The sequence below is a fragment of the Furipterus horrens genome, unplaced genomic scaffold (assembly GCF_987537825.1).
Source record: "Furipterus horrens unplaced genomic scaffold, mFurHor1.1.pri manual_scaffold_9, whole genome shotgun sequence".
Lineage (NCBI taxonomy): Eukaryota > Metazoa > Chordata > Mammalia > Chiroptera > Furipteridae > Furipterus > Furipterus horrens.
Window position 1 is genome coordinate 94,910,713 of NW_028327179.1, and position 25,529 is coordinate 94,936,241.

Genomic DNA, 25,529 nt, shown 5'->3' on the forward strand with positions numbered 1-25,529 from the left:
TGACCCCCAGTGGGGCCGAGCAGACGCGGTGCTATAGCACCGGGGCTCCGCTGGCAAGCAAAGGGGGCGGGTGTTTTGAAGGGCCAGGGCCGCTGTTTTACTCGGTGCCTGCAGCATTTTCTTTGCACCTGGGCAGCGCGTTCCCGGGGCTACCCGGGAGCCATATGAAGTGAGGCGGTGGCGTCGCGAGAGAGGCGGATCTGGAGGAGGCCGGGTGGACACTCCAGGAAGAAGACCACGCCGAGGAAAGCGGCGTGACGCTCCAGAGGCTGGCTGCCGGGCCGGGGGCGCGCAGCGATCCTGCGACCTGTCCATGGTGTTGAAGGCGCCGTGTGCCCCGCTCCGCGAGCCCCGTGCCGCGCGCCCTGCCGGGTGCGCCAGCCTCGGCGCAGCCCGCCCCTTGCGCCCGCCAGCTGCCGCCCAGTTCCCGCAAACCCCCGGCCAAGGCTCATCAGGTAACGCCGTCCGGGTGACCGCGTCGTCGGCCCGAGGGGAGACTTGAATGGCGAGGCCAGAGCTAGACGAACCAGGAGCTCGCCGCGAATGGTCGGCCGAGACCGTGCGCCCACGGGGAGCCGGCTTCTGAGCGCAGCGTGCTGGCCAGACGGAACAAGGGACCTGCTGGTGACCACAGAACGGAGATTTCTAGGAGACCCGACCCAGAGAAAAAGAACATTTGTTTGCGTGCAGGCCGGAAGAGGGAGAATCGTGGAGAGGGAGACTTAGGGGAGAGCCAGGGCAGCTGGCCCTGGCATCTAGAGGCTTCCTGCGCCGGCCGGCCGCATCGCGGGTGTTGCAGTTCATCCTGCCATTGAGTAGTTCCTGCTGACAGCCCGTCCCCCACCCCAAGAAAGCCGTGCGAGTGGGTCCTGTCGTCATCCTGCACAGAGAAAGCCCAGCAGCCCCTCCACAGCCCAGGGCACTTGGTGTTTAGTTTCCGGTCGGAGGGCAGCAGCGCCTGAAGCCGGGCTGTGCGCGGACTCAGCCGGTTCGGAGCAGCCGCTTCCTGCGGGGCAGGGAGGACGCGGGAGGCGGCCTTGCCAGGCTTGCTGCCGCCGGAGGCTGCACCTGCCCCGGAGGATGCCCAGGAGCCCGCCGGAGCCTCTCCGGATCAGAACTTTGTAGGCTGCCCGCCCCTATCCCCGCAGTCCCTGGGCTGTGCACCGGCAGGCGGGGGCCGAGGGGGCGCCGCCGAGAGTCCCCATCCTGTCCCCACCCCCCACCTTGGCTCGGCCACCCGTCGCTTTGTTCCGGGCGCGCGGAGGGAAGGTGAGGCTGCAGCGGATCATGCCCAAGGTGTAGCCGCGAAGCGGAGGCATGGCTGCCGGAAGGTTACTGCTCTACACGGGCCTCTCGCTAGCGCTCTGCGCCCTGGGCATGCTGGCCGTGGCCATCTGCTCGGACCACTGGTACGAGACGGACGCCAGGAAGCACAGGGACAGGTGCAAGGCCTTCAACACCCGCCGGGTCGACCCTGGCTTCATTTACAACAACAACAACAACTTGCCGCTCCGGGCAAGCCGCTCGCGCCTGGACCGCTGGGAGGGCAAACTCCTCCGGGCCCGGAATCGCCGGCAGCTCTTCGCCATGAGCCCCGCTGACGAGTGCAGCCGGCAGTACAACTCCACCAACATGGGCCTTTGGAGGAAGTGTCATCGGCAGGGCTTCGACCCCGAGATCGCGGCCCTCATCCGGAAAGGTAAGCACAACCCGCGAGGCGTGGCGCTGCGGCGTTCCTGGCCCCAGTTAGGCCGGCAGCCCTCTCCTTACCAAGCCTGGCCAAGGTCTATCAAGCCTCCTGGTTCCTGGAGGTCAGGTTACCGAGGCTCTCCCGAGCCTCCGAGAGCCTTGAAGTGGCCATCACTTCGCCTCCCAATAGCTGGTGATGGAGGCTTGCCTCTCTCTACCCCACCTCTTAGCTTGCATTTGTCTGAGATTCTCAGGATCCAGGATTTGTATCTAGGAAAATGCTTCATCAGTCTCTGAAAAGGAAGGGAATCTATAATGTGCTGTTAGCAGAGGAAGCCCTTTAAGAGTGATATGTTGGGGTAGACAGACCCCTAGTTTTAATCTTCATTTTAGATGTTGAACTGATTCATCAAGGGAAATTGGGGGAAACATCTCACACTGAAGGCCTTATTGATGCCAGCGACGTTTGCTAAGTGCTGTACTCCACCAGGCACGGTGTGGGCCCTGGTCATATAAACACCAGTAAGTCCCAGCTCTTGCCCTGTGGCAGCTCAAGGCCTGTTGACCTGTAGCATCATACCACAATTCTTGATTTCTCCTATTGAAAACGTGGTTGACCAAAGTGACTTGTGTGCATGGAATATTGGCAGGGTCTCACAAGCACAAAAAAGTAGTTCTTTAGGTAACAAACATCAAAGTGAGCACTGCAGAAGAAAAAAAAATACTGTTTTTTACAAAATACTCAAAGTGCAGCAAAACAGAAAAAAACCTGTATTTGTTAATGATAAAAATTTAGTTGATAGTTTAGTATGATCACAGGCATTTTTAAGTTGCTTATCTGATACAGTTTGTGGATCGTGTATGATATATACTTTGGGGACCACCCTGTTCCATGAATCCACTGAAATATTGTGTGGATATATATTAATATTGCTCTTCTATGGTACAATTTTATGTCTTGTTTTTCTCCTCTATGTTTCATTCTTTTCAACTGTTAGATGGTAATGGTAAGCTGAAAACGATGCTGTTTATCAGCAGTCTTTGAAGCCAAGGTATAAAAGAGTTCTTAATGCCTCAGTATTGTAATGCAGGTTTGATGCTGTTTTTAAATATAATCCTTGAAAACAGATGTTTTGATTTATAAAAGTGTTAAATGGACCAGAAAAATGTTAATAAAAATGTCAGTTGCGTTCAAGGATGACAAGGAGTGGGTATGGTCTAGGTGGCCATTCAGACTTAGGTGAGATAGGTCCAGAGAAAGAACCCATCTTAATGCTTGTTTTGTAGATTCTGTAGCATGACTTTGGATTTTAACTAATAGAGTTGTGGGTGTGTTAATATTATAAACATCACATCTGCTTCACGGTTAGGCACTTATTAGAGTAGGGTGACCCATCTGGAGCGCTACAACTTTGTGAAGATGTATGGGATATTAGAGAATTCTAGAAGAGAGCAACCCGGGTTTGGATTTAGAAGTAGGAAAACAAGAGCAAGCAGAATACTGTTTGACCATGTGTGACTTTATAGCTGATGCTCAGATTCACAAAGTGTTGTTTTACCCATCATTTCCTGCTTTCGTTAAAATTGGAATGGTAGGAAGTTAGCCGAAATGTGAGGAAGAATTCATGTTAATGACTGATAAACACTGTAGGACTTATTGAAAGACATTCTTGAATTTCCTGCCTTGAATGTCTCCTGGAACAAGACAGGTATCCTTCCATCTGGTATTGGTTAACCCCACTTAGAAAAAGGGGGATGGAATTCATGGCTTCTGATGGATCCAATGAGCGCTTTGATTCCATGTTGCTCTGCTTGGCAATCTGGCTGGAAAGGTTGACTTGGTCTGTGCACCAGTGGGATTGGTTACCATAGTGACATGTTCTTCCGGTGAAGCTGGAAACACAGTGACAGGGAAAGGGATAGGGGAAGAATGTACAACGTTTTGACTTTGTATTGACTGATTTTTAATTGCAGCAACAGAAAATGGACATGGCACAGCAGGGGGATTGAATGCACTGATACCTAGAGTTGGCAAGGCATTGTATTTCACTTCAACTAATGGAAATCCTGTTCCCCATCACCCAAAATACAGCAATCACTGTCAGCTGCAAGCTCCCGCTCACCACGGCTGTTTCTGTCCATTTGACATTCGTGTTAGGTGTTATTGAGATAGATGGCATGCCAGGGTTACAAATCTTCAGAGACTTAAGGTCACTATCTTCATTTTTAACCTCAAAGCATAATCTTTGAAAGCCAGATTTTCTTTTCCAAGCAGCTGTAGGCACATATTGGAAATAAGTGCATCTTCTATTAGTAGAATTCGCAAGCCATTCCAATAACATACAGAATGTAATTTCTAGACTGAATCAGTATTCTTCCTAGATAGGCAGATTTTAGATGGAATTCAAAAAAGATAAAATTAATATGCCTATATTTAGATTTAGGGCATTATAGGGAAATATTTTATTATCTCACAGCATTTACTATCAGCCTCAAAAGATGTCTTTGGCCTTTGTCTTTCTTTGAAACATCTTAGACTTAAATTCTGGGAAATATGTGTTGGGCAAGGAAAAAGGGAAACCAGAGAAAAGACCATAATATTAAAAACCTGTTAATATTATGGGAAAATTAAGGATTTGTCTAAATGATCATACCGGCCCTAAGACCTCAATAATTTGTTAAATTAATGTTCGTTACATTAGAAAGTACTGTTTGTGCATTTTAAATAAAACAAAGCTGCCTAACTAATAAGGAAACAGCGGTCAAATCTATATCTGACTTGAAGATAAAGCCCTTTGGACTCATGTTCTTTCTGAAGTTCACGTCTTCAGTGCCCTGTTGACATGACTATATCTACAAATATACATTTCTGGTCACTGTGTAGTTATTTGTTTGTCTTATTGAACTGTAAGTTCCTGGAGGGCAGGAAAGATAATCATTTGTAAAATGCAGCCACCAGACGCGTGCTGCTTGGGAAATATCTCATACAGATTAGGTTCCCAGCAATGTACCCATCAAGTGCTTCTTCTAATTGTAGGAACACTTGTGTGGAAATCCAAATAAAGGATTAGTCAGAAGATTATGATTAAAAAACAAACAAACAAAGAACTAGTGTGGCTCTCAGGGCAGGTTAATATTGTAACAGATACTACATAATTTAACAAGGAAGTTTTTTTTTTTTGTTGTTCATTTATATTTTTTAGCAGAAGCTTTGTTAAGGAATAAGGGAAACAGTACTTTTCTTGGCTAACCTGTGTCACTGAACAGACACAAATCACCCACAATCCTTATTTTTGACATTAGGTTAGACTTTAGTTATTTCCTTGTTGGAGGTAGGATTGAGTAGAGGGTGTAGCAAGGATAGACTACCCTTGAAGTCCCATATGACTGCGTCCATAATCAGGTCCTCTGTCTTCTTGCTTTTCAATCTCGTCCATGTCTCCCTAGTAAGTCACTGCAAGCACTGGGGACAGATCAATGACAGGATCAGTTTCTGAAATCTAAGAGACTTCCAGACCTTCAGGAGGAGCAGCTACAGGTAGGATTGTGTTCCAGGGAACATTGATATTTTTTGATTTGTACTGAAATACTATACCGATATGGCTTGAAATAAGTAGACCTTCAATTGAGATTATAAGAACTTTTAAAATTGTTTGCTAACAGACCTTATAATAGAATTTGACCTGTATAGTTTCCATAATCATGGAGTGGTTATCAATAACCTGAAACTTATTTTAATAAAACATGGTGTATATCCACCAATTAATAACGCACTCAGCCAATATTTACTGCACATGTATCATATGATGGGCACAGGTCACTAGGATGAAGGGATGAATAAGACCCAGTGTTTAAAATTCTCATAGTCTTTTAGTGCCACAGAGAATAAGTGACAACTATGAGATGATGAGGGTGACAGCGACAGACACCGAAAAACACAGAGGAGGCAGTGATCGATTGTGCCCGTGGCGGGGTGAGGCAAGTTGCCTCGGAGAAATGAAATCTGAACAAGGTTTTCGTGGAGTTTGGAGGTGGCTGGAGAGGAAGGGCATTTCAGGCAAAGAGGCCAGCATGTGCACGGCTGAGGGGTGTGAAACAGTAGTCTGGCCTTGTGAGTATTGATTTCTGGGGTGAGGGAGCGGGGTGGACCTGGAGCAGAAGGGCAGGCCAGAGCCAAGTCAAGGAGCCTGTGCACGCAAGTCCGCTGCAGTTCTGCGCCGTGTAGCTATTTAAATATAAAATAACCCAAATGAAATAAAATTAAAAATTCATTTCCTTAGTCATATTGGCCACATTATAATTGCTCCATAGCCACGTGTGGTTGGTGGCTATCCTATCAGGCAGTGCACATTGGAGAACTGCCCATGGTCACAGAAAGCTCTGTTAGCGCCGCGTGGGCCCCTGCACAGAGCAAGCACATCCTTTGTTTCAGATGAAGATAAACATGATAACCTGGGCTTACAGTTAAGGATACTGCTCTGCACTTGAAGAAACTTTGCTACTTGAATATTTGGGGGGGGGGGGCGGGGAGAAGGTGTTAGAGTTATGCTACTTCTATATTTTATTAATTTCCCATTGTTAACTTCCTGAATTTTCACATGCTTCTCTCTTTTTTTCTGCCCTTTCCCTGTCCCAGCTTCATTACAAGCAAAGTTGACTTGGTGAGAAAAGTTATTATTATTTTTTTAAAAATAATTTATTTGCTTGTTTATTTATTTATTTTTAGAGCGAGGGGAAAGGAGAAAGAGAGGGAGAGAAACATCACTGTGTGGTTGCCTCTCACTCGCACCCCCAACTGGGCACCTGATGTACAACCTAATCATGTGCCCTGACTGGGAATCGAACCAGTGACACTTGGTTCGCAGGCCGACGCTCAATCCACTGAGCCACACCAGCCAGGGCCGAGAAAGGTTATTAATAATAACAATGGCCAATTTTGATGCCAGATACTTTCCTAAGAATTTTACATACAATCGCTAATTTATTTTTCATAATAATGCTCTGAAGTGGGTGTTATTATTTTTTAATCCCTATTCTATAATTGAGGAAACAGAGGCCCAGAAAGGTCAATTAACTTGCTGAGTCTTATGAGAAGGAAATGAAGGAACCAGTATTTTAATTTGGGCTCCAGATTTGGGAACTCCCCAACTGTACTGTCACCATAGTCTATTGGGGCAGGGATGGGGTGCAGAACAGGCTGGAATATTGGTCCCCTGATTGAAAAACAAATAAGAAGTAGTTTTAGAATCTCACCGAGGTGAGAATTGCTTGCGAAGTTCACCTTGGCATTGAGAGAGAAGATACTTTAAAGTGGCCCACACCTTGCTTTGAGAGCTGCTGACTCAAGCTCATATACATTATTTTTTCATATGATTTTTGTGTATTTACTTTGTCCGCTGGGGTAGATACTGAGGTTATAGTCATGAAGAACATATTCATTCCACAAGTATTTGTTGAGGGCTTTGGGGCTGGGTATCATGGAGAAGCTTACCTTCCAGGAGGTAGAGCCAGACAGTGAGCAAATATGCACGGAATAAAAGTAATGTCTAATGAACTAATCAGCGTATAATCTAAGGTAAAGTAGTGCGAGCCATGAAGTGTCTTTGCCCGCAGGAAGCACAAAGGGCAAGTCAGTCCAAAGTTAAATAGTTCTGTTAGTTTTGGTTTTATAACGTAGGGAGGCATTACCTGCTCACAGGCAAATGCGTACAGACACTCACAATCTTTATATGTAGTGTGATCCCTGTGCATACATGTCATCTGTATGCCCAGATGTACAAGTCAATGCGCTCTCAGTCCTACCGCTCCTCCCCAGTCGTGCTGAAAACACAGCTCACCAGTGAAAGGTGACAGGTAGGGAGGGAGCCCTGTGATCCCGTAGGCAAATGCATGGGTGAGAAGGGAGAGAGGGCAGGGTAGAGAGATATGTTTTGAGCACCGGCTGTGTGCCAAGCCCTCTGCTAGGTGTTGGAGGAGAAGGTAGAGGCGTAAAGTGGTTCCTGTCCTGAGGGAGCTTGCACTCTAGCTCATGGTTCCCAAGTTCATTGTCAAGTGTGGTTGGATCAGGCTCGTTCTCAGGAGGTCATGTCTATATCAACTTGATCAGGGATCAGCTTGGTCAGGCAACTCACAGGTGAGCTCTTCTTATTGAGTCAACAAAGTCAAGAGCTTTATTTCTGTTTGAGAAGGTCAGATAATTTATTCTTTTACTGTAGGGTTGGTAGGGATCGATTTAGAGGATTGATTCTGTATATTCCGCTTCAGATTGTCAGTTAAAACTATTTTCTCCTTCTGTGCTATTAGTGGGTAATCCTAGCCCTTCAGGCAGAATCCTAAACACGCTCTGGGTTGATTTGACCCGTCACAAACACACATACACACACGTGCATGCCCATGCACACACACCCATATACGTTTAGACATTGGATAGTAGTCCCAAATGTTCATTCAGATGAACAGCTCCCCCCAAGCAATACACAGAGAGAGGAGGAACTGCATGTCTCGGTGAAGGAGTAGACGGAAGGTGTCTTCTAACATCTTGATTGGCCATGTGCTGTTTTGGAGACAATGCATATGTCCTTTGGAAGGACTTTGTTTCTTCCTCTGTGAAATAGTGGGTTTGGATCATAAAACCGTCAAGCTGTTGCACACTCTCACATTTGATGAGAAAGTTAAAGGTAAGTTCTAGGGAGTAAATGAGAGGTAAATGGCGGAGGGAAGGTGGAAAAGGAAGGAAGGGAACGTAGGGGAAGGAAGAGAGAGACAGAGGGCAATATGGAGGACGGAAAAAGGGAGACATTTCTAGAGGGAGCATCCCAGGGGCTAGTTGGTTATCGGAAGACGTGGAAAATGAAGCACCTCATCCCATCCCAATATACAATTAAGTGATAAAAGTTCACCTTTGCGCTTCTTAATGATTTGTGATGCGCTGCAGTGGATCAGCGTTAGACGTTTGAAAACTGGCTGGAGACAGAGCTGGCGATGGCCGTGCCGCTGGGTGAGTGCACTTCAGGCCACTGACCTGTACACTTAAGAATGGTTCAGACTTTATGGTGTGCATATTTTACCCCCATTAAGTAAGTCGAAATTTAAAAAACTTAATAGAGGAAGGAACTGGAGAACTGGTTAGTGTGTATGTACTTTATAGCCAAGGATCTTCATTCATTCAGCACACTTATTGAGCACTTACTATGTACTAGGCACCAGCCCAAGTGCGCTTGGGGCAGAAGTTAATAAAACAGACCAAGTTCTTGCCCTCATAGGGCTTACATTAAAACAGGGTTGAGACTTACATCTTTCCTTCTTTTTATTTTTTAATAAAACTTTTAAAGAATACCCATATATAAAACAAGAAATGAGTATATTTCTTGGGCCATTTAGAAATTATTGTACGGTGAGGAACTTTCACTGTATTTATTCTGAAAATGTCTTTTGAGTACCAAATGTGTCAGGCACACTACTTGGGGCTGAGGACCCTGAGTGAAATCCATAGGTCCTGTCCTCAGAAAGAAAAAATAAAAGGAGGGATTGTTAAAGAAGAATAATAAACACAGGCCCCAAGGTTGGTTGACGGAGAAATTGTGTGCTGGGAGTCTCAAGTAATTCTTTTTTTATTTTTAAATATTTTATTTATTCATTTTTAGAGATGGGGAAGGGAAGGTGAAAGAGAGGGAAAGAAACATCAACATGTGGTTGCCTCTCGCGTGCCCCCAACTGGGGACCTGGCCCGCGACCCAGGCATGTGCTCTGACCGGGAATCGAACCAGTGACCCTCTGGTTTGCAGGCTGACGCTCTAGCCACTGAGCCACACCAGCCAGGGCCTGAGTAATTCTTGAGTTTTGGAGCAGTTAGGGGAGGCTTTGCAGACATGGGATATTCTCAGAAAGGTTATCTGTGGATTGATAAGGTGAAGCCTTAGCCTCATTTAAAATTTCATAATTAATTTTGATGAGGTAATATTTGTCCACCCACCCTTGTCCCCTAGACTCTTAGTCCTTCTCCCACAAGGCAGCCATCGCTACCAGATGTTTAGAAATCACATCAGATATTCTATTCGGCAACGTTTAAAAATAACATCAAGTGTAAATGTAAGTCAAGCAACGAACAGGTGATTCAAGGATGAAAAACTTTATTGTTTTGCAAATTTGTGTACTCAGAGGTGATGTTTATTGGCCCATTCCGGGAGTCTCTAGGAATCTTTTACAGGCTGATGTTTATTCTGAGTGGAAGCTGCTGTTGGCTTTCAAAGAAGTTTCACAGATTTGCTGCTTTTATGGGAGACGGCAGTGTCTGAGTTACTTCAATTGATTTTTTCTTTTTGGCATCAAAGTATTTTGCCAAGAAAAGGCAATTTACTTGATGTTAGGTCATCTTCATAAAGTTCTGTCATTTCCTGCATTTTAAAATGCCTGCTGTTCTATATGCCGAACCTCATCCTGCCGGACACTTTATTTGCTCCTGAGTCCTTCTCATTCGGCTGTGCCCTGAATTTTTCTTCATCTTTATAAGAGAATAGCAATTCTACTTAGGCAAACACTACTCCGATTCCCCAAGGCCCTGGAGTATTTCGCAGACCTGGAAGGAATAGGGTTGTTCTTACCTTAAAGAAGCTCTGGGCTCCTGTTTGGCTGTATGCCAACTAACTCAACCCCGGGGTTCAGTGGGCTGCTGTCTCCTGAGGCTGTGGACAGGTGTATCCCACAGTCTGGAGCTTCTTTTCATGGCCGTTGACACAGGAAACACATCTAAGAATGTCCATGGCACCACCATATCCGTTAATAGGAAAACTGGCAGTGAAGTATGGCATGTTCATACAATGGAAACTGTCATAGTGTAGTGGTGATAAATATGATGGGTCTACATGTTTTCAAATGGATAACCATCAAATTTCAGTGAAAAAAGCAAGGTGCTGAAGGAAATGTCGAATATGATGCCATTTATACGAAGCTCAAAAACAGATCAAATATACATCAGATGTTGTTTATGGAAATGTATTTGCATTGTATTTATGAAAAACAGGCACGGGATTGAGAAACACAGAATGATGGGTGATGTTTACCTTTCTCAAGACAGGGAACGAAATAGAATTGGGAAGGTGCTTTAAAGTCACCTGTGATATTTTATTTCCTAAAAACACAAGCAGAAAGATCTGAAGCAAGTGGAGCGTGCGCAGCTGTGCATACTCAAGCTGTGTGGAAGGTTGTTACACTTGTGGTAAAAGAGTTAAAATATAGTTTAGACTGTGCTGTTCACCATACAGGAGACTGGTTCTTTAAGGAACATCCTTGGAAAACTGTCTTTGTGACTGATTTTGTAAGTAGTAGCGAGAGGCATTTAGAGAAGGGGAGAGTCAGGTAACCAAACCCTAACCGAGAGTTTTCACTGACAGCAACTCATGGGAATGGTTTAGAAAGAATAAAATTAAGTTTTATTCCTATCTGATGTGGTGTCGTCGGCAGCTGTCCGTCTCGAGAGACGATGGTGTAGCTTCTTAAGAGTCTATCTGCACCGCCGAGAATGGTTGTGCAGTCCGACTCGGGAGTGACACGGTATCTGTCTCCTCCCGTGTTGAATCGACATCTTGCGATGACGCTGGAGTGTCCTCTCCAGTGGAGCTGAAGATACAGAGCCTGGGCAGGGTGATATGGAGGGTCTGCTGTTGCCCATGCAGCAGACCCCCCCTCTCTTTGTAGCTGAAGGATCCAAGGGAAAGACGGAGTCAATACAGCTTGGCTTCAGGTGCGCCGCAGGAGTTGCCGGTGTTGACTACAATGTCAAACCGCCTTAGGGACTCCGGCTCCGGATTTTCTGTCGATGTGGTGTAAGTAGAAGAAATTATGGCTTGAACTGATTTATTTATGAGATAGAGTCTAACATACGACTCACCCCCCACTTTGTAAATTTCCTGCAGACAATGGAAAAACCAAGAGTTCCAAGGGCCAGAAAATTAAAGTAAAGCCATTGAACTTTAAATAGATAAGGCGCGAGGCAGGGAGAGTGTGGGACAAACGAGAGACTGAGCACAAACATCTGGGAAGGCATTTGAACCCAGGGGTAAGAACTCAGCATGCGGTACCGAGGAATCAGAATTATACTTTACTTCTTCAGCAGCTTTGCTATCATGTTCGTCACTGAGTAGAGAATGTTAGTCGGTGAAACTTTGAGTTGGTTTTATCACTGATGAATAAGGTGAGGAGTCTTTTATTAAAATTATGAGGGTGACTTCAGCCAGGAGTCCCATTCCTATGATAGTGGTATATTCTCTACTTAGCCAAGTACAGCTGGAGCGGAAAAGTCCCACCACCAGGTTGCAAGGGTTCCATTTTCACCTGATGGTGCTTTAAAACACCCCACTGGGCCTGATGGTACTAGGGAATCATGGACGTCCCCAGGGATTTCGGGGTGCTCAGGCAGAACAACTTCCACGCCCGTGTGCCAGAAACCACAGGGCTAATCAGATGCTCAGGTGCAGCTCCCAGCAGGCCTGCATCAAAAGGTCCCAGGTGACTGAGCTGCTCTGTATTCATCATGCTCTGCAGGGAGGCAGACTCTGCACTTCCTTAGGTGAATGACCTTCCACTTTGGGAGAGGCTGGCCTCTCTGTCCCTCCTCCCTGACTGGGTTAACACAAAGGAAGCAGAAGGTAATCTTGCGTGGCCCAGGCTCTTTTCAGGTGTGGCCTTTCTTCGCTTCCTAGCCTTTACCTCCAGTGCACTTGGTGGCTCCTGCCATTCGGTGTCCGCCCCTGTCCCCAGGCTGGGACTGCTCCTTCTCCTGGGACACTTCTCTTGCTTTGGAGGCACCATTGTCCCCTGGGTCTGCTTCTGGTTCCGTCCTTACTCCTCTCCTTCTCTGGCCCACCCTTCTTTCTCAGCCTGTGGGTGTCTCCAGGATTCTACTTCTTCTTTTCCCCCTTTGCATCTGCCTTGATCAATCTCATTCACGTCCGTGACCATTTTCACCCCTTGACGCTCATGACTCGCAGCACTGAGACCCTCTCACTTAGACTGTCCACCCAAGCATCTCACCTACTGGTGTTGCCACTTGGAACCTATTTTCTTTTTTCCCCAAGTCATTTCTCCTCCGCGTGCCTCTGTGTTGGGGAATGACCCCACTGCCTCTCTGCTTGCCCAGACCTGAAGCTCAGGCAAGTGCACTGTTAGGGTGCTCTCCCCTCCTGCCCTACTCACCCCAGCAGGGACCAACTCCCTGTTCTTCCCGATACCTTTGGGCTCACCTCTCCATCCTGGTTGAGTACTGCTGTCTGGGCCTCATCACCTGGACTGCGTGTTTAATTTCCCAGTCCTCTAAGCTCATCTCTCGTCAGCGCTTTCTATTCAGAGTGATTATTTCTAAATGTAAATCTAATCATGTTGTCGCGTTACTCAAATTTGTCAGCAGCTCCCCACAGCCCATGAGTCAAGATAAGATCCATCATCTTCCCCTCAGCACGAAAGTCCTCCCAGGCCTGGCAGCATGCCCCGCCCCCACCCATTTGTCCATCTCATCCTTTTGCATGCGTTTTTTTTTTTTTTTTTTTTACCAGAACATTCTCCCCCAGCTCTGATGAAGGACTTCTGGGTCCCCAAGCAGGTTAAGCTGTTATGCCTTGGGAACCTTTACTTACAAAGTGTCTTCCTTTGCCTGGAAATCCCTGTCTCCCCCCACAACCCCACCCCAACTCTGCTTGGCCAACACCTGCTGCTTTTTTAGGAATCAGCTTCAGACCCCTCCTCCTAGGCCTGCTTGGTGGTCTTTCACCCCCATCGCCCAGGGAGACTTGCCTTCTTCCTCCGTAGCCCTCTGACACACACCAAACACACTCTCTTCTGAGCACCGGTGACATTTTGTTTCTCCATATGTTCCCCTTCTTTTTGAGACTATTTTTGAACGGTTTCTTATTCATCTTTTCCTCTGCAGTGTTTTGCATAATGCATGGGCCATAATAGGTATTTAATACCTATTTGTTGAATGAATGAAAGTTTACCTCAGTTAATGCAGTCAATCTGGAAATGTTATTTAACAAAGAACCATAATTTCATTGGACTAGGGAGACTCACTACGAACAGAAAACCTGCTGTGAATTGTTCTGTAATGCATGTGATAAACTTCAATTTATTTCCTTTGTTCAGGTTTGTATTTTCCTAAAGCGCCCATATTTCTGATTCACAAGAGAAGAATTTCAAGTGGAGACAATTCCATTTCTCCTGGATTGGGCCTCTTTGTTATGATCTTGCCCACTCTCTCTCCTCTTCATGCCTTTCGTAGGCCAGTCTTCCCACCCAAAGCACATTGGATCCAGAGAAGGCTACTGGCATTTCTTGTTCCTGTCATGGATATGATTTTCCACATTTACCGCTGGGTCTGGCATATTTGACCACTCCTTCAGGATCTGTTTCGAGCCTCTTTTTTTTTTTAAACAATTTTATTTGTTTGTTTGTTTGTTTATTTATTTATTTATTTATTTTTAGAGAGAGGGGAAAGGAGAAAGAGAGGGAGAGGAACATCACCTAGTCATGTGCCCTGACTGGGAATCGAACCAGCGACATTTGGTTTGCAGGCCAACACTCAATCCACTGAGCCACAGCAGCCAGGGCTGTTTCCAGCCTCTTCATTTCTGTCATCGGGGATGTCTTCTGGCCATCCCAGTGAAGCCTCCCTCGTAGCTGTTTATTTAGGGCAGCTTCCTCAAATCTCCTCTGGTGGCGATTTTGTTCACGACTTTCAACAGGAGCGGGTCAGTGATGCTGGAAGAAACATGACAAGTGTCTGTCTCCAGTTGTCTGGCACATCTGACTCCATTGTGCTTGGTGGATGGCATTGCTTACAGAAATATCCATCTTCACCAGGGGGCCTGGGGACAGGAAGGCATTGGAGTCAACCAAGATATCTTTGCTTACGAAGACCACCAAGTCCCGGTGTAGCAAGGGATGAGAGAGACGTTCACCCTTCAGGGGCTCCCAGAGAAGGGGGTTCTCTTCCAGAATGACAGGGACCGTTGTTCAGGCTGGGCCATCTCCTAGCAAAGGTGTTAAGCAAGTTTCCTGTAGCTGCAGGATCTGCTAAGGGCAGAGCCCACGGCCATCCTGTTTGAGAAGGAGAGTAATTCTTTTGGTGTCAGTAGGTAAATACAGATGCAGCTGTATCGCTTGGCTCTCCAAACGAAGTTGAATAAATGATTCACATCAAGGTCCTACAACCTTTTGTAGGACCGCCATAACTCCAGGACATCTGTTAGTTAAGTCTATGCTCGATTTAGGCTAGAAAACGGATTTTCACCACCTCCTGCCCAAGTGGTATAAAATTCTACAGATCAAAATTCAGACTGGTCATTCAGGAGGGGACCGCTGGGTAGGAATCCCAACGAAACTGGTGCTTTAAAGAGCTGGCTTTCATTGGAAAAGTAATTAGAAGAAATGCAATGAGTGATACAGGAATGCGCGGCTGCTAAAATGGTGCATAGCCCTTACCCTAGAAAACTGTCTCTTCTCATATATGTTTATTTAAAAATCTATCGGAACCCAGAGGTTTATTTCACATGGAAGGTGGCATTTCATCTCTTTGGGACAGCAGAGCTGTTCACTGTTCAGAGAAGGACTTCCATGCTCCTGCGCCAGCGGCGTGAGTGTGTCAGCTTTTATTACACATATCTGTAGTGGCGCAGTGGCCGGCTGGGCGCGTGCCGATCAATAAGCTGCTAAAAAGGGCGATGCATCAGAGACTGTAATGGCTTCTCCGCAGAAGATAGATCGTCTCCAGGTAGCGAGGTGCATTTAGGAACGACGACGGTGCTATCCCTGCCCTGAGATCCTTATTACTTAGAAGAAAGAAATGGACCCTGTGAAAGCCGTGAGTCCTACAACGAGGACTTTAACAGGCTCACAGACACCCTAGGAGGTTTCTTGTCCACCGTCCGAGCTGAAGTCAAAACAAAATCAGTTTGTTTTAATGGAAGAATTCCCAGATGGAGAAATACAGATTTAACGTCTTCAGCCTCAAACACTACTGGATTGTAGTTGTTCTTGGCTGTTCTATTCATTAAAAAAATTACTTCTTTTAATCTGAATATTGGTTTTTTTTTTTTTTTTTTTTTAATGATTTAATGTGTTTTATTGATTAAATTATTACATTTGTGCCAATTTCCCTTCCCTCTGCTCCCCTCCACCCGGTGGCCCCCCTCCCTCCAGTTGTCCCCCCCTTTTAGATTATGTCCATTAGTTGTGCATACAGTTCCTCCCAACCTCTCTCCATCTATTCCATTCCCTCCTACCTTGATCCCCAATTCCTATATCATCTCCCTCCCTTTCCCCATTCCCCCTCCCTGTTGACCTCCCCCCAATATGCTTCCCGTACCCACAGTTCCTCTTTCCCTCTCGTTGCCTATTTAGTTTGCCTTTGTTTCATCTCCCTAGCTTCTGTTTTTTTTTTTTTTAAACCAGTCCCTTTAACATCTCATATAACAGTGGTTTGGATCTAATGAACTCTTTCAGTTTTATTTTGTCCTGGAAACACTTTCTCTGTCCTTCTATTCTGAATGACAATTTCGCTGGATAGAGTATTCGTGGTTGTAGGTTTTGGATTTTCATTACTTTGAATATTTCTTGCCAGTCTCTTCTTGCTTGTAGGGTTTCCCTTGAGAAGTCAGCTGATAGTCTAATTGGGACCCCTTTGTACATAATTCTTTTCTTCTCTCTTGCTGCTTTTAAGATTCTCTCTTTATCTTTAATTTTTGACATTTTGATTATAATGTGTCTTGGAGTGGTTCTCCCTGGGTCCAGTCTCTTGGGAACTCTCCTTGCTTCCTGGACCTGCAAGTCTATTCCCTTCCCCAAGTCTGGGAAGTTCTCCTTTATTATATTTTCACTCAATTTTTCAAGTTCTAGTTCATCTTCCTCATTCTCTGGCAAACCAATGATTCTTATGTTGGGCCTTTTATAGCTGTCCCAGAGGTTTCTGATCCTCTCATTGTTGCTTGCCATTTCCTCTCTCTGCATTGGTTGACTGCTTTTTCCTTCTCCAAATTCCAGTTTGTTGAAATGAACTCTGGATTTTATTTCCTTTCCTTCTATCTCGTATGCGGTTTTGTTCCTTTCGTTATGAAAGTTTTTCGCTTCTTTCATATCTTTTTCCTGCTCTTTTGTGAATTCTGTAAGCCACCTGATAACAATGGCCCAGAACTGAGCCTCTGACAGGTTTCTTATCTGTTCATCTGTCAGGTTCTCTATCTGCTGCCTGGTGAGTTGTGTTACCGGTATTTCTAAAGTTGCCTGCCTCATTTTGACAGATGCTTTTTGTTTTCTTGGGCTGGCTGTGGGGGCAGTGCTTGCGTACGCGTCACAAATTAGCGACCGGCGCCTGCTTGTCCGCGACCTATTTTGCAGCCCTGTGGTGCTTTCTGTGGGGGCGGGGGTCCAAGATGGATTCACACAGTTATTCAGCTAGGAGACTGGGATCCGTCCTCCCTCCCCCCTGGGCCTCACTGTTCAAGGCGATGTGGTGGCCGCTCTCCCCAGCGCCGGGGTCGCGCACCGCCAGGGACTTGGCCACCGGGACTCCTCGCCGGGGTCGCGCACCGCCAGGGACTTGGCCACCGGGACTCCTCGCCGGGGTCGCGCACCGCCAGGGACTTGGCCACCGGGACTCCTCGCCGGGGTCGCGCACCGCCAGGGACTTGGCCACCGGGACTCCTCGCCGGGGTCGCGCACCGCCAGGGACTTGGCCACCGGGACTCCTCGCCGGGGTCGCGCACCGCCAGGGGCTTGGCCACCGGGACTCCTCGCCGCCCGCCGCTCCGGGTGCGACCGCAAACAGCACTGCCCACTTTAACTCTTACCTGCCCAAATGGCACCGTTGGTTTATAACTTCATATGTTGGACTTCCGTGTAGTTTTATTTTCTGGAATTTCTAGTTATCCTTTGTTTTGAAGTAGTTGTATTCCTGTATAGTTGTAGAGGGAGACCTAGCGTGTCCGTCTAAGCCTCCATCTTGGCCGGAAGTTGAATATTGGTTTTTAAGAGACGTGGGTGGGCTGTGATCCAGCATCAGTGAGGAGTTGGAAAAGGTAGCGCTCCTAAACTCAGAGTGATGGGGGGTGGAGGGGGGGATGGGGGGAGAAACTTGCAGAAGACAGCACAAAGCTCCTTGGCTGGGGGTCTTGACTTGAAGGCTGTGGACACAGAGTCAAGGTTATACCTGCACCTAGGGTACTGACCTACAGGTGAGTTCCTAGGGATATCAGAGAGGATGGGTGGTGACTTTTTCCAGTGGGGTAACAATTTCTACTCTGGGTATCTCCTTTGAGGTGTATGAGGAAGTCACCCAGATTGCACATTCATTTATTCAGCAAATACTTGATGAGTACTTACATGTCAGGATTTGTACTGGGCGCTGAGGGCGTGGTAGTGCGCCAAGTAGGCAAAACCCCTGCCCACATGGAGTTATTATTCCAGTGAGACACGGAAAGGGGAGTAAGTCAGATATGTACTGTATTAGACAGTGGTTAGTGCTGAGGATAAAACGAGCACAGGGCGGATGGGAACTGTGGAGTCAGGGTTGAATGATAAATGGAGTGGCCAGGCAGGACCTCACCGAGACGGTGACTTTTAATAAAGACCCGACGGGCATGGAGGAGCTGGCTGTGGGGACATGTCGGGGGTGGGGAGGATTTCAGATGGAGTAGCGAGGGTGGCGGCCCTGTTGTGGGACAATGGCTAGCATGTTGGAGACATGACAAGGACAGCAGAATGGCTGGGACGGGGGAGCAGATGAGGGGGCTTGTAGTAGGATATGATGTCAGAGGAGTGAAGAGCCACCTCACGTAAAGTTTGAAGGTCCTAGGAAGGAGTGAGATGGGAAGCCATCGTAGGGTTCTGAGGAGTGATCGGATTTAGGATTTTAAAGTGTCACTTGGGTTGCTGAGTCTAATGATAGATTACAGTGGGGCATGCATAGAAGCAGGGAAGCCAGCCAGCAGAGGTGGAGGCTGGAAGTGGAGTGAGGGGAGAAGAGATCGGGTTCCCGGTATATATATATAATATATATATTTTAATTTTTAATTTATTTATTGTTTTCCTATTACAGCTGGCCCACTTTTACCCCCATTGCTCCCCCCCACCTCCTCCCACAGTCAGTCCCCACCCCGTTGTCCATGTCCATGGGTCATTTACACTAGTTCCTTTCTGGGTATATTTTGAACGGAGAGCTGTCAGAATTGGCTGATGGGTCACGTGCAGGGTGGGTGAGCAAAAGATTAGTCAAAGATTGCGCCAAGGTTTTCAGCCCGAGGAGCTGGTAGATTTGCCATTAAATATGGTGCGTAGGACTGCAGGAAGATCTTGATTTGGGAACCCACTATTTTGGGTACGATAACCTTTGAGATGCCTTTTAAATGCTCAAGTGGAGATGTCAATAGTTAGATATATTGAACTGGGTGCAGGGGAGACGTCTCACTGGGAGTGGAAGTTTAGAAGCCGCCAGCTTATGGTATTTAAAGTCATGAGATTGGATGTGATCACCTAGAGAGTGGGTGAGAATAGAGAGGACAAGAAGTTTAAGGATGAGGTCCTGGGGCATTCTGTCTTTACAGAGCTCGGGGAGCTAGACTAAGAAAGTTAGATTACAGAGGACTTAAAACATTTTTCTTTAAATTAGAGAAATAAGAGCATAATTGTAGGTTGAGCAGGAGGATCCAGTAGACTGAAGGTTCAGAAAAAAAGAGAGAGGGTGTCCTGATGGGTGTGGCTCCCTTGGTTGGGTACCTTCCTGCAAAGCTAGTGTTTGGTTGGACATTCTGAGGCATTTCGTCCTCAGGTACCAGTCGGAATGTGGTATGTTGTGTTTTGAAGTATGGCGCTCTGAAAAGTTGTTAGAAGGTTTCATTTAAAAAAAAAAAATAAGGACAGACCTCCCTCAAACCCCTTACTAGCTGCAGGAGGGATCCTTTCACCATTGGTTTTGTAGACTTGCATTTAATGACATCACTCTCATCAGGTTCGTAGGGTGCCCTGGCTCTGATGACATGCAGGTCATTTTTGAGATAAAGCTGCTTTATTTTCAGGCTGAATAGCCACAGTCTTGCCTTGTCATCCTAAAAATGCTGCGCCGTGTCTGCCTTTCAGGGTCACTGATTAAAAGGCAGAGGCCTACGGTGGTATAGAATTAATCTTCTTTGTTTATTATGCTGTACGTTTCTCTGGAAAACAAAGCCCAAGAATTTCTGGTAACTTCTCAGCAACAAAGAGCTTCTGTGTGTAGGAATTAAAGTCATAAAATCTTCCTTTCTTGGGGGAAAAGAGTTTGAATATTGTGAAAAAATTATGAGCCACATTTATAGATGATCACTTGTCTGCACATTTTTTTTGAGAAGACGTGGAATTCATTAGCCTCTTTTATTTCTTCCTTGGGGATGTAAGGACTCAAAATTATAAGAAAAACTGTAAGTTCTAGACACAAAGTAACAGGTGCAGGTTAGTGGAGCAGGTGATATATAATTTCACCTTTTCCTTTTATTCCAATTAGGGGAGTGTGGTCCCAATTCGGAAACCATGTGGGAAATATCATTCATTTGCTACCTATAATTGCACCTAACTTTTGACTTTTTTCTTTACCCTTCGGGTTTGTGGCTGAGAGTATGTCTGGTTCCATCTATATTCAAATAGATTCTATAATTTCCATAAAATGCCTCTCAAGGGGGGGTGTCACAATCAATTTTATTTTTTTCAAGCTCTTGGAAAATCTTTAGCTTACGATTTTTAACTATTAGGGTATTGCCACTTTCTTCCCCAGCTATCGCGGTAATAGACTTATTCAGTAGGTTGCTTTCCTCCCTAATTTTCTACCCATTTGCTCCCTGTCTTTCAGCAGCTGTTTGTTCTCCGTGATACCCTTTCATGGGTACCTTTTTTTCATCCGTTGAACTCTGAGCCACCTCATTCGTATGGATGACTATTCCCATTCTATACACGAGGCACCTGAGACTCAAGAAAGTTGGTCAGCTGTTGCCTGACTCATAAATCGTGGAACCAGACCAGGACTGTCACCTTTTTCTGTCTCCCCCGCCCCTGCCCCCTACCCCCACACTCCGGGATGCTGCCTCATGGTGCTGGTGGAGTTGGGGATGTGGCTGCGTAGGCTCCTGTGCTGTGTGCCCACCTCTCCTTCCTCACTGCACCCTCGGGAGTGCCCAGGTGGGCGGGTGGGGAAGCGCAAGAGTTGCAGGTGGCCATGGGCTACCAGCTGTATTTCTGCACTGGCACCGATGGCTGCAGACGGGGAAGAAACTCCAAACTCATCTCATACAACACGATTTGCCTCTCAGCCTGATTCTTGCTCTGACTGCTCATCATCGGCATTTCCCCCAGACTTGAGGGGGAAATAGTTTGACAGGGCAGTTTTCCAGTTTAAATATGTTGTTGCACCCCGCTTGAAAATGCATTGTAGGTCAAATGATTATCCGGTGAACAAAGAGTGACTCTCCGTGCACCAAAGTTATTTCTCTTTCCTTACGGGTGCACAGCCAGATTATTTTCCCAGCATTCTCTGCAGCTAGGGGTGGCCAGCTGAGTGAGTTCTGCCTAATGGTATGTGGACAGGAGGTATATTTCCCTTCCAGGTCTGTCTTTCTGTGTGATCCTCTACTTTCTCTCTTCTGTTTAGATGTTGACAATCTGGGTGATGTTGGAAGGCAGGATTAAATATAGCAAGGCTTCGGGAAGTCTCAGTCCCTGAATGACAGGGGACAGTGTTCTACTCTGTCTTGATACCAAACGGACCTTAGTGAACAAAAAATAAACTTCTTAATGAAGCCATTGAGAATTTAGAGTTTATCTGGTAAAGTAGCTAATGTCTCATTATTTACTCATGTAGGTAATAATTTATTTTAAACAATTTTTATTGTATTTTTTTCCATTACCATTTATCCCCGTTATATCCTCTTCCACCTCGACCTACCTATGGAATAATTTAATGCACCCCTTTTCAACTCTGATATGAAAACCTACATTGGCGCTACCGTTAAGACACATGTGAACTGTCTACATCCAGGTTGCCACAGTCAATGCTAGATCCTTCTACCAGTACCAGCATTGCATTGCTGTTTCATTCATTTGTATATTCGCCGGTATGCATGTGTAATAAGATTTGCAGAAATAACAGATTATCCCTTTAGTACCTTTTCCTCCAATTTTAAATATCGTCAAAGATCCCTTCACTTGAGGCGTGGGTGGAGGTGGACGAGGGTTTGGGGGGATAAATGGTGATGGAAAAATAAAATAAATAAAATAAAAGTTAGAAACATCCCTTAACTGAACCCTGGTTATTATTTCAAAATTGAAGGGAACCAAGCTACCACATGGGATCCTGTGTCCGTGGTCCTGAAAATTTTAATCTTTTTCTCTTTCGAAATATGTTTTTATTTTACGTTATTCATCATTATTAATTTCACTTTATATTTTCCTGTTTTCTTTTTTCAGTTTTTATCGTATTTTTTCCGTTCCCTTTTCACCCCTTACTCCCCTCCCCCCAGCAGTCACCACACTGTTGCCCACGTCCCTGAGTCCTTTTTCCTTTCTGCTCAGTCCCTTTACTCCCTCCCCTCCCTGCGCCAATAGCTGCCATCCTGCTCTTCCATCCATGAGTCTGTCCCCATCTTTCTTGTTAGTTCAGTTCGCTCATTCGATTCTACATGAGTGAAACCATATGGCATTTGTCTTTCTCTGCCTGGCTTATTTCCCTTAGCGTAATGTTCTCCAGGTCCATCCATGCTGTCGCAAAGGGTCAAGTTTTCTTCCTTTTTACGACCAAGTGCTAGTCCATGATGTAAAAGTCCCATAGTTGTTTTAGCCACTCTTCTGTTGGTGACACCCTGGGCGATTGTAAATAACGCTGCTGTGAACATAGGGGTGCTTATGTTCTTTCAAATTAGTGTTTTGGGTTCCTTTGGATATTTTAATTGTTTGAGGTTTCTCCATCCTGCTTTCCACAGTGGCGGCACTGGTCTGCATTCCCACCACCAGCGCTCTGTTTCTTTTTATTGTTTATTCTTTTACAGTTGTCCTATTTTTTCCCCCCCTTTCGCCCCTCCAGGCGGCCCATCCCTCTCCTGTTCATTATTTCTCTTGGACTGTGTTTTCACCTTTCAGATGAAGTTGCTTTTTAACTAATCTCTCTTTGGCCCCTATCTTGCTCATCTATATTTATAAAAACCGAACCACAACAAACACAAAATTTGTTAAAAAGTGCAAAACGAAACTTGTAAATTATGCTAAAGCCAGCTTGACCATACAGAAGCATCTACAGCAGAACTGGCTCTAGGGAGATCTGTGAAGTTTGTGTTTAGGGACCCCTGTTTCCCTTTCAGAACCTTCTCCTCTGATAGAACCCCATTTCTCTTAATTGAAACATTTCTCCACCTTCCTTCTTATCATAGCCCTTCCTCTCAGGAAGGAGTCTGAGCAGATCCTTTACTATCAGTTGTAAATGACCCATAATTCTCAATGCCTGGTCCCTCCCAGAGGAACTTGTTATAAGTATAGAGACTAAGCTTTAAGCTAAAGGGATACGTTTCTAAGTTTGAAATTTTAGCTATTAGGTGGGATGAGTATTTTGTGGTCACATTCTTTTCTAATATTATAATAAATGGTTACCCTTTTTACTTCCTTACATGTGTGGTTCTGACTAAGGCCTTACACATTAATTCATTCTGAATTGAATTGTCAAAATGAAATATGGCTAGCGATTTATTGTTAAAGAACCATAAGCTGAGGCCTTTCAAAGAGGAATGCAGATCAGAATAGAGCTTCCAAACTCAGTACTGGTCCAGTCCCTGGGTCGGGGAGCACAAAAGCTTGACTTGCACTGCTGTGGATCCATAGTGAAATCACAATTTCGTATGCATCAACTGTATGAATGTGCGGCTGTCCTTAATCACAGCTCTTGGTGACATTTAATTGAAAGATCACTGTGGTAGGTTGAGTCAAAGCGTTGACTCCTGCTTTCAGCTTTGTCACTCACCTGGGGTGACTGCACCCTTGTTCTACAGCTTTTGTTATAATCACCCTGGCAGCTGAAAAATATGCTGATTCTCAGACCTCCAGGCTGTAACTTCTTGTGCGGTTTGGTTGGGTGGATCTGGTGTTCTGTAGTAGGGCTGGACTGGGAATTACTGGCTGGGTTCAGTTTTAAGGGGCTTTGGATCTTTTGATTGAGTGTTCATTTTCTCTCTGAACATTCTCACTTGGCCCTCTATATAAGTGCAAACACTGATACACATTCCTTCTTCTTGTAAAGTGTGGGAGATGCTAGCATTTTCTAGAACCAGGCTGCAGTAGAGGGCAGTGCAGAAGAATTGGTCAGCCTCCCTGATACTACTGACTCAATCTGGCTCCCGCATCATCACGGGGCTGTGTTATAGTTGACATAAATGTACAGAAGTTCCAAAGTGCCTATAGTCTAACATAAATATGCAAAAGTATGGTCAACTAAACAGAAATTATTTTTTAGTCTATTTACTCTGCCACTCTTCTGTGAATAAAACAAAGGTTGTCTGCGTTTGCATGCGTGTTGTGTATATAGTGCATGACAGTAAACTGATTTCCTTGAGAGCCTCGTAAACTTATTCTAAAAGTTATTTAAAAAGAAACATCCCAGAAGTGTTTTTGAGCAATGGAATAATTGTATAGACCTCAGAGGTAAAGCATTAAAGTGTTTTAAGGGACAGTCAATTGAAGGAATACATTTTGGTATAGGAACAAACAGATGCCTTTAAGTAATCTGGCTACTTTGTAATAGGCAGATTCTGACCTAAGTGCCCTCAGAGCTCTTACTCCATTCCATGGACCTTTTGAAAGGAGAAAAAAAAAAAAATTAAATTCCACGGGCTTGATTCGAATACTTTTCTAAGCTATTGAAATAATGCTTTTAGATACCTTCTTTGGAATATTGGATAAGTCATCAAATTCTAAGTCCATGACCTGCAAGTCTTGGAAAAATATTTTGGCTCTTTTGAACCTAATTTGGGTTTGGCAAAAGTTCCCCCAAATCTGTTGCCTGTTGTCTAACTCTTGATTTATTAATTAATGAACCACAATAAAATATTTCATCAGTCTTTCTGTTTGTTTCCCTTTAACCTTTAAAAACTGAAATAATAGATTTCCCCTTTTTTCTGTGTTTTTGCTTGTGTTCGTGTGGTAGACATTGAATTTTTGAGCTAGAGGCCTCACCGCTCTTAAAAGAGCCTTCGTGGAAATGGCAGAAGTGATGAACTTGTGTTTTCTCTGGTACAGGTGGTGGTAGGTGTCCTTGGAGATCGGGGCATTGGGTGTATCACTTCTCTGAGATGGTCCTCGTGGTTTTGAAGCTACCATAGTGATGACAAGCTTGAAACAGACATATCTCGTTATGTTATGTCTTAGTGCTTCCTTCTCTTTTGTTCGGTGGCAGCAGCTGGGGAGACTCTTGCATGACAGGGAGCTACATAGAAATGAAAATGTACGTGGCATATTCTGGTACAACTGACTATTAGGTATCAGATATTTTTGTTGTGATAGACTTTAATTGTAATGACCATATTACTAAACGTTACATTTGCAGTTGTGCAAAGAGCTGAAGCCTTGCCCCTGCTGAGTCAGCCTCTACAAAGGAATAGTCTGACTATGAGGGTCTCCTGTGACCCTTTTCCCTACCTTTGCTTTTCTTCTTCTAGTTCCTGGGTAATGTACGTAGGAATGTGTGTGTTAGTGTTTGCTAACCTGTGTATTTGAGTGAGTTTCAGTTTTTAGTGGGTTTGGTTGGGGTTTTTGAAGTAAGAATCAGTGAAAAAGGGGGGGGCCACTGAAGAGTAATT

At 45.4% G+C, this 25,529-nt stretch overlaps 1 protein-coding gene across 1 annotated transcript in view; it reads left to right on the forward strand.

The window, feature by feature from the left end:
* The first annotated feature begins 378 nt into the window (after positions 1-378).
* TMEM178B (transmembrane protein 178B) overlaps positions 379-25,529 on the forward strand; it is a 320,684-nt gene continuing 295,533 nt past the window's right edge. The window contains exon 1 of the mRNA XM_090287595.1: positions 379-1,699. Within this exon, the coding sequence (XP_090143721.1) occupies positions 1,318-1,699 (382 nt within the window). The 5' untranslated portion in view covers positions 379-1,317. The remainder of the gene's footprint in view (positions 1,700-25,529) is intronic.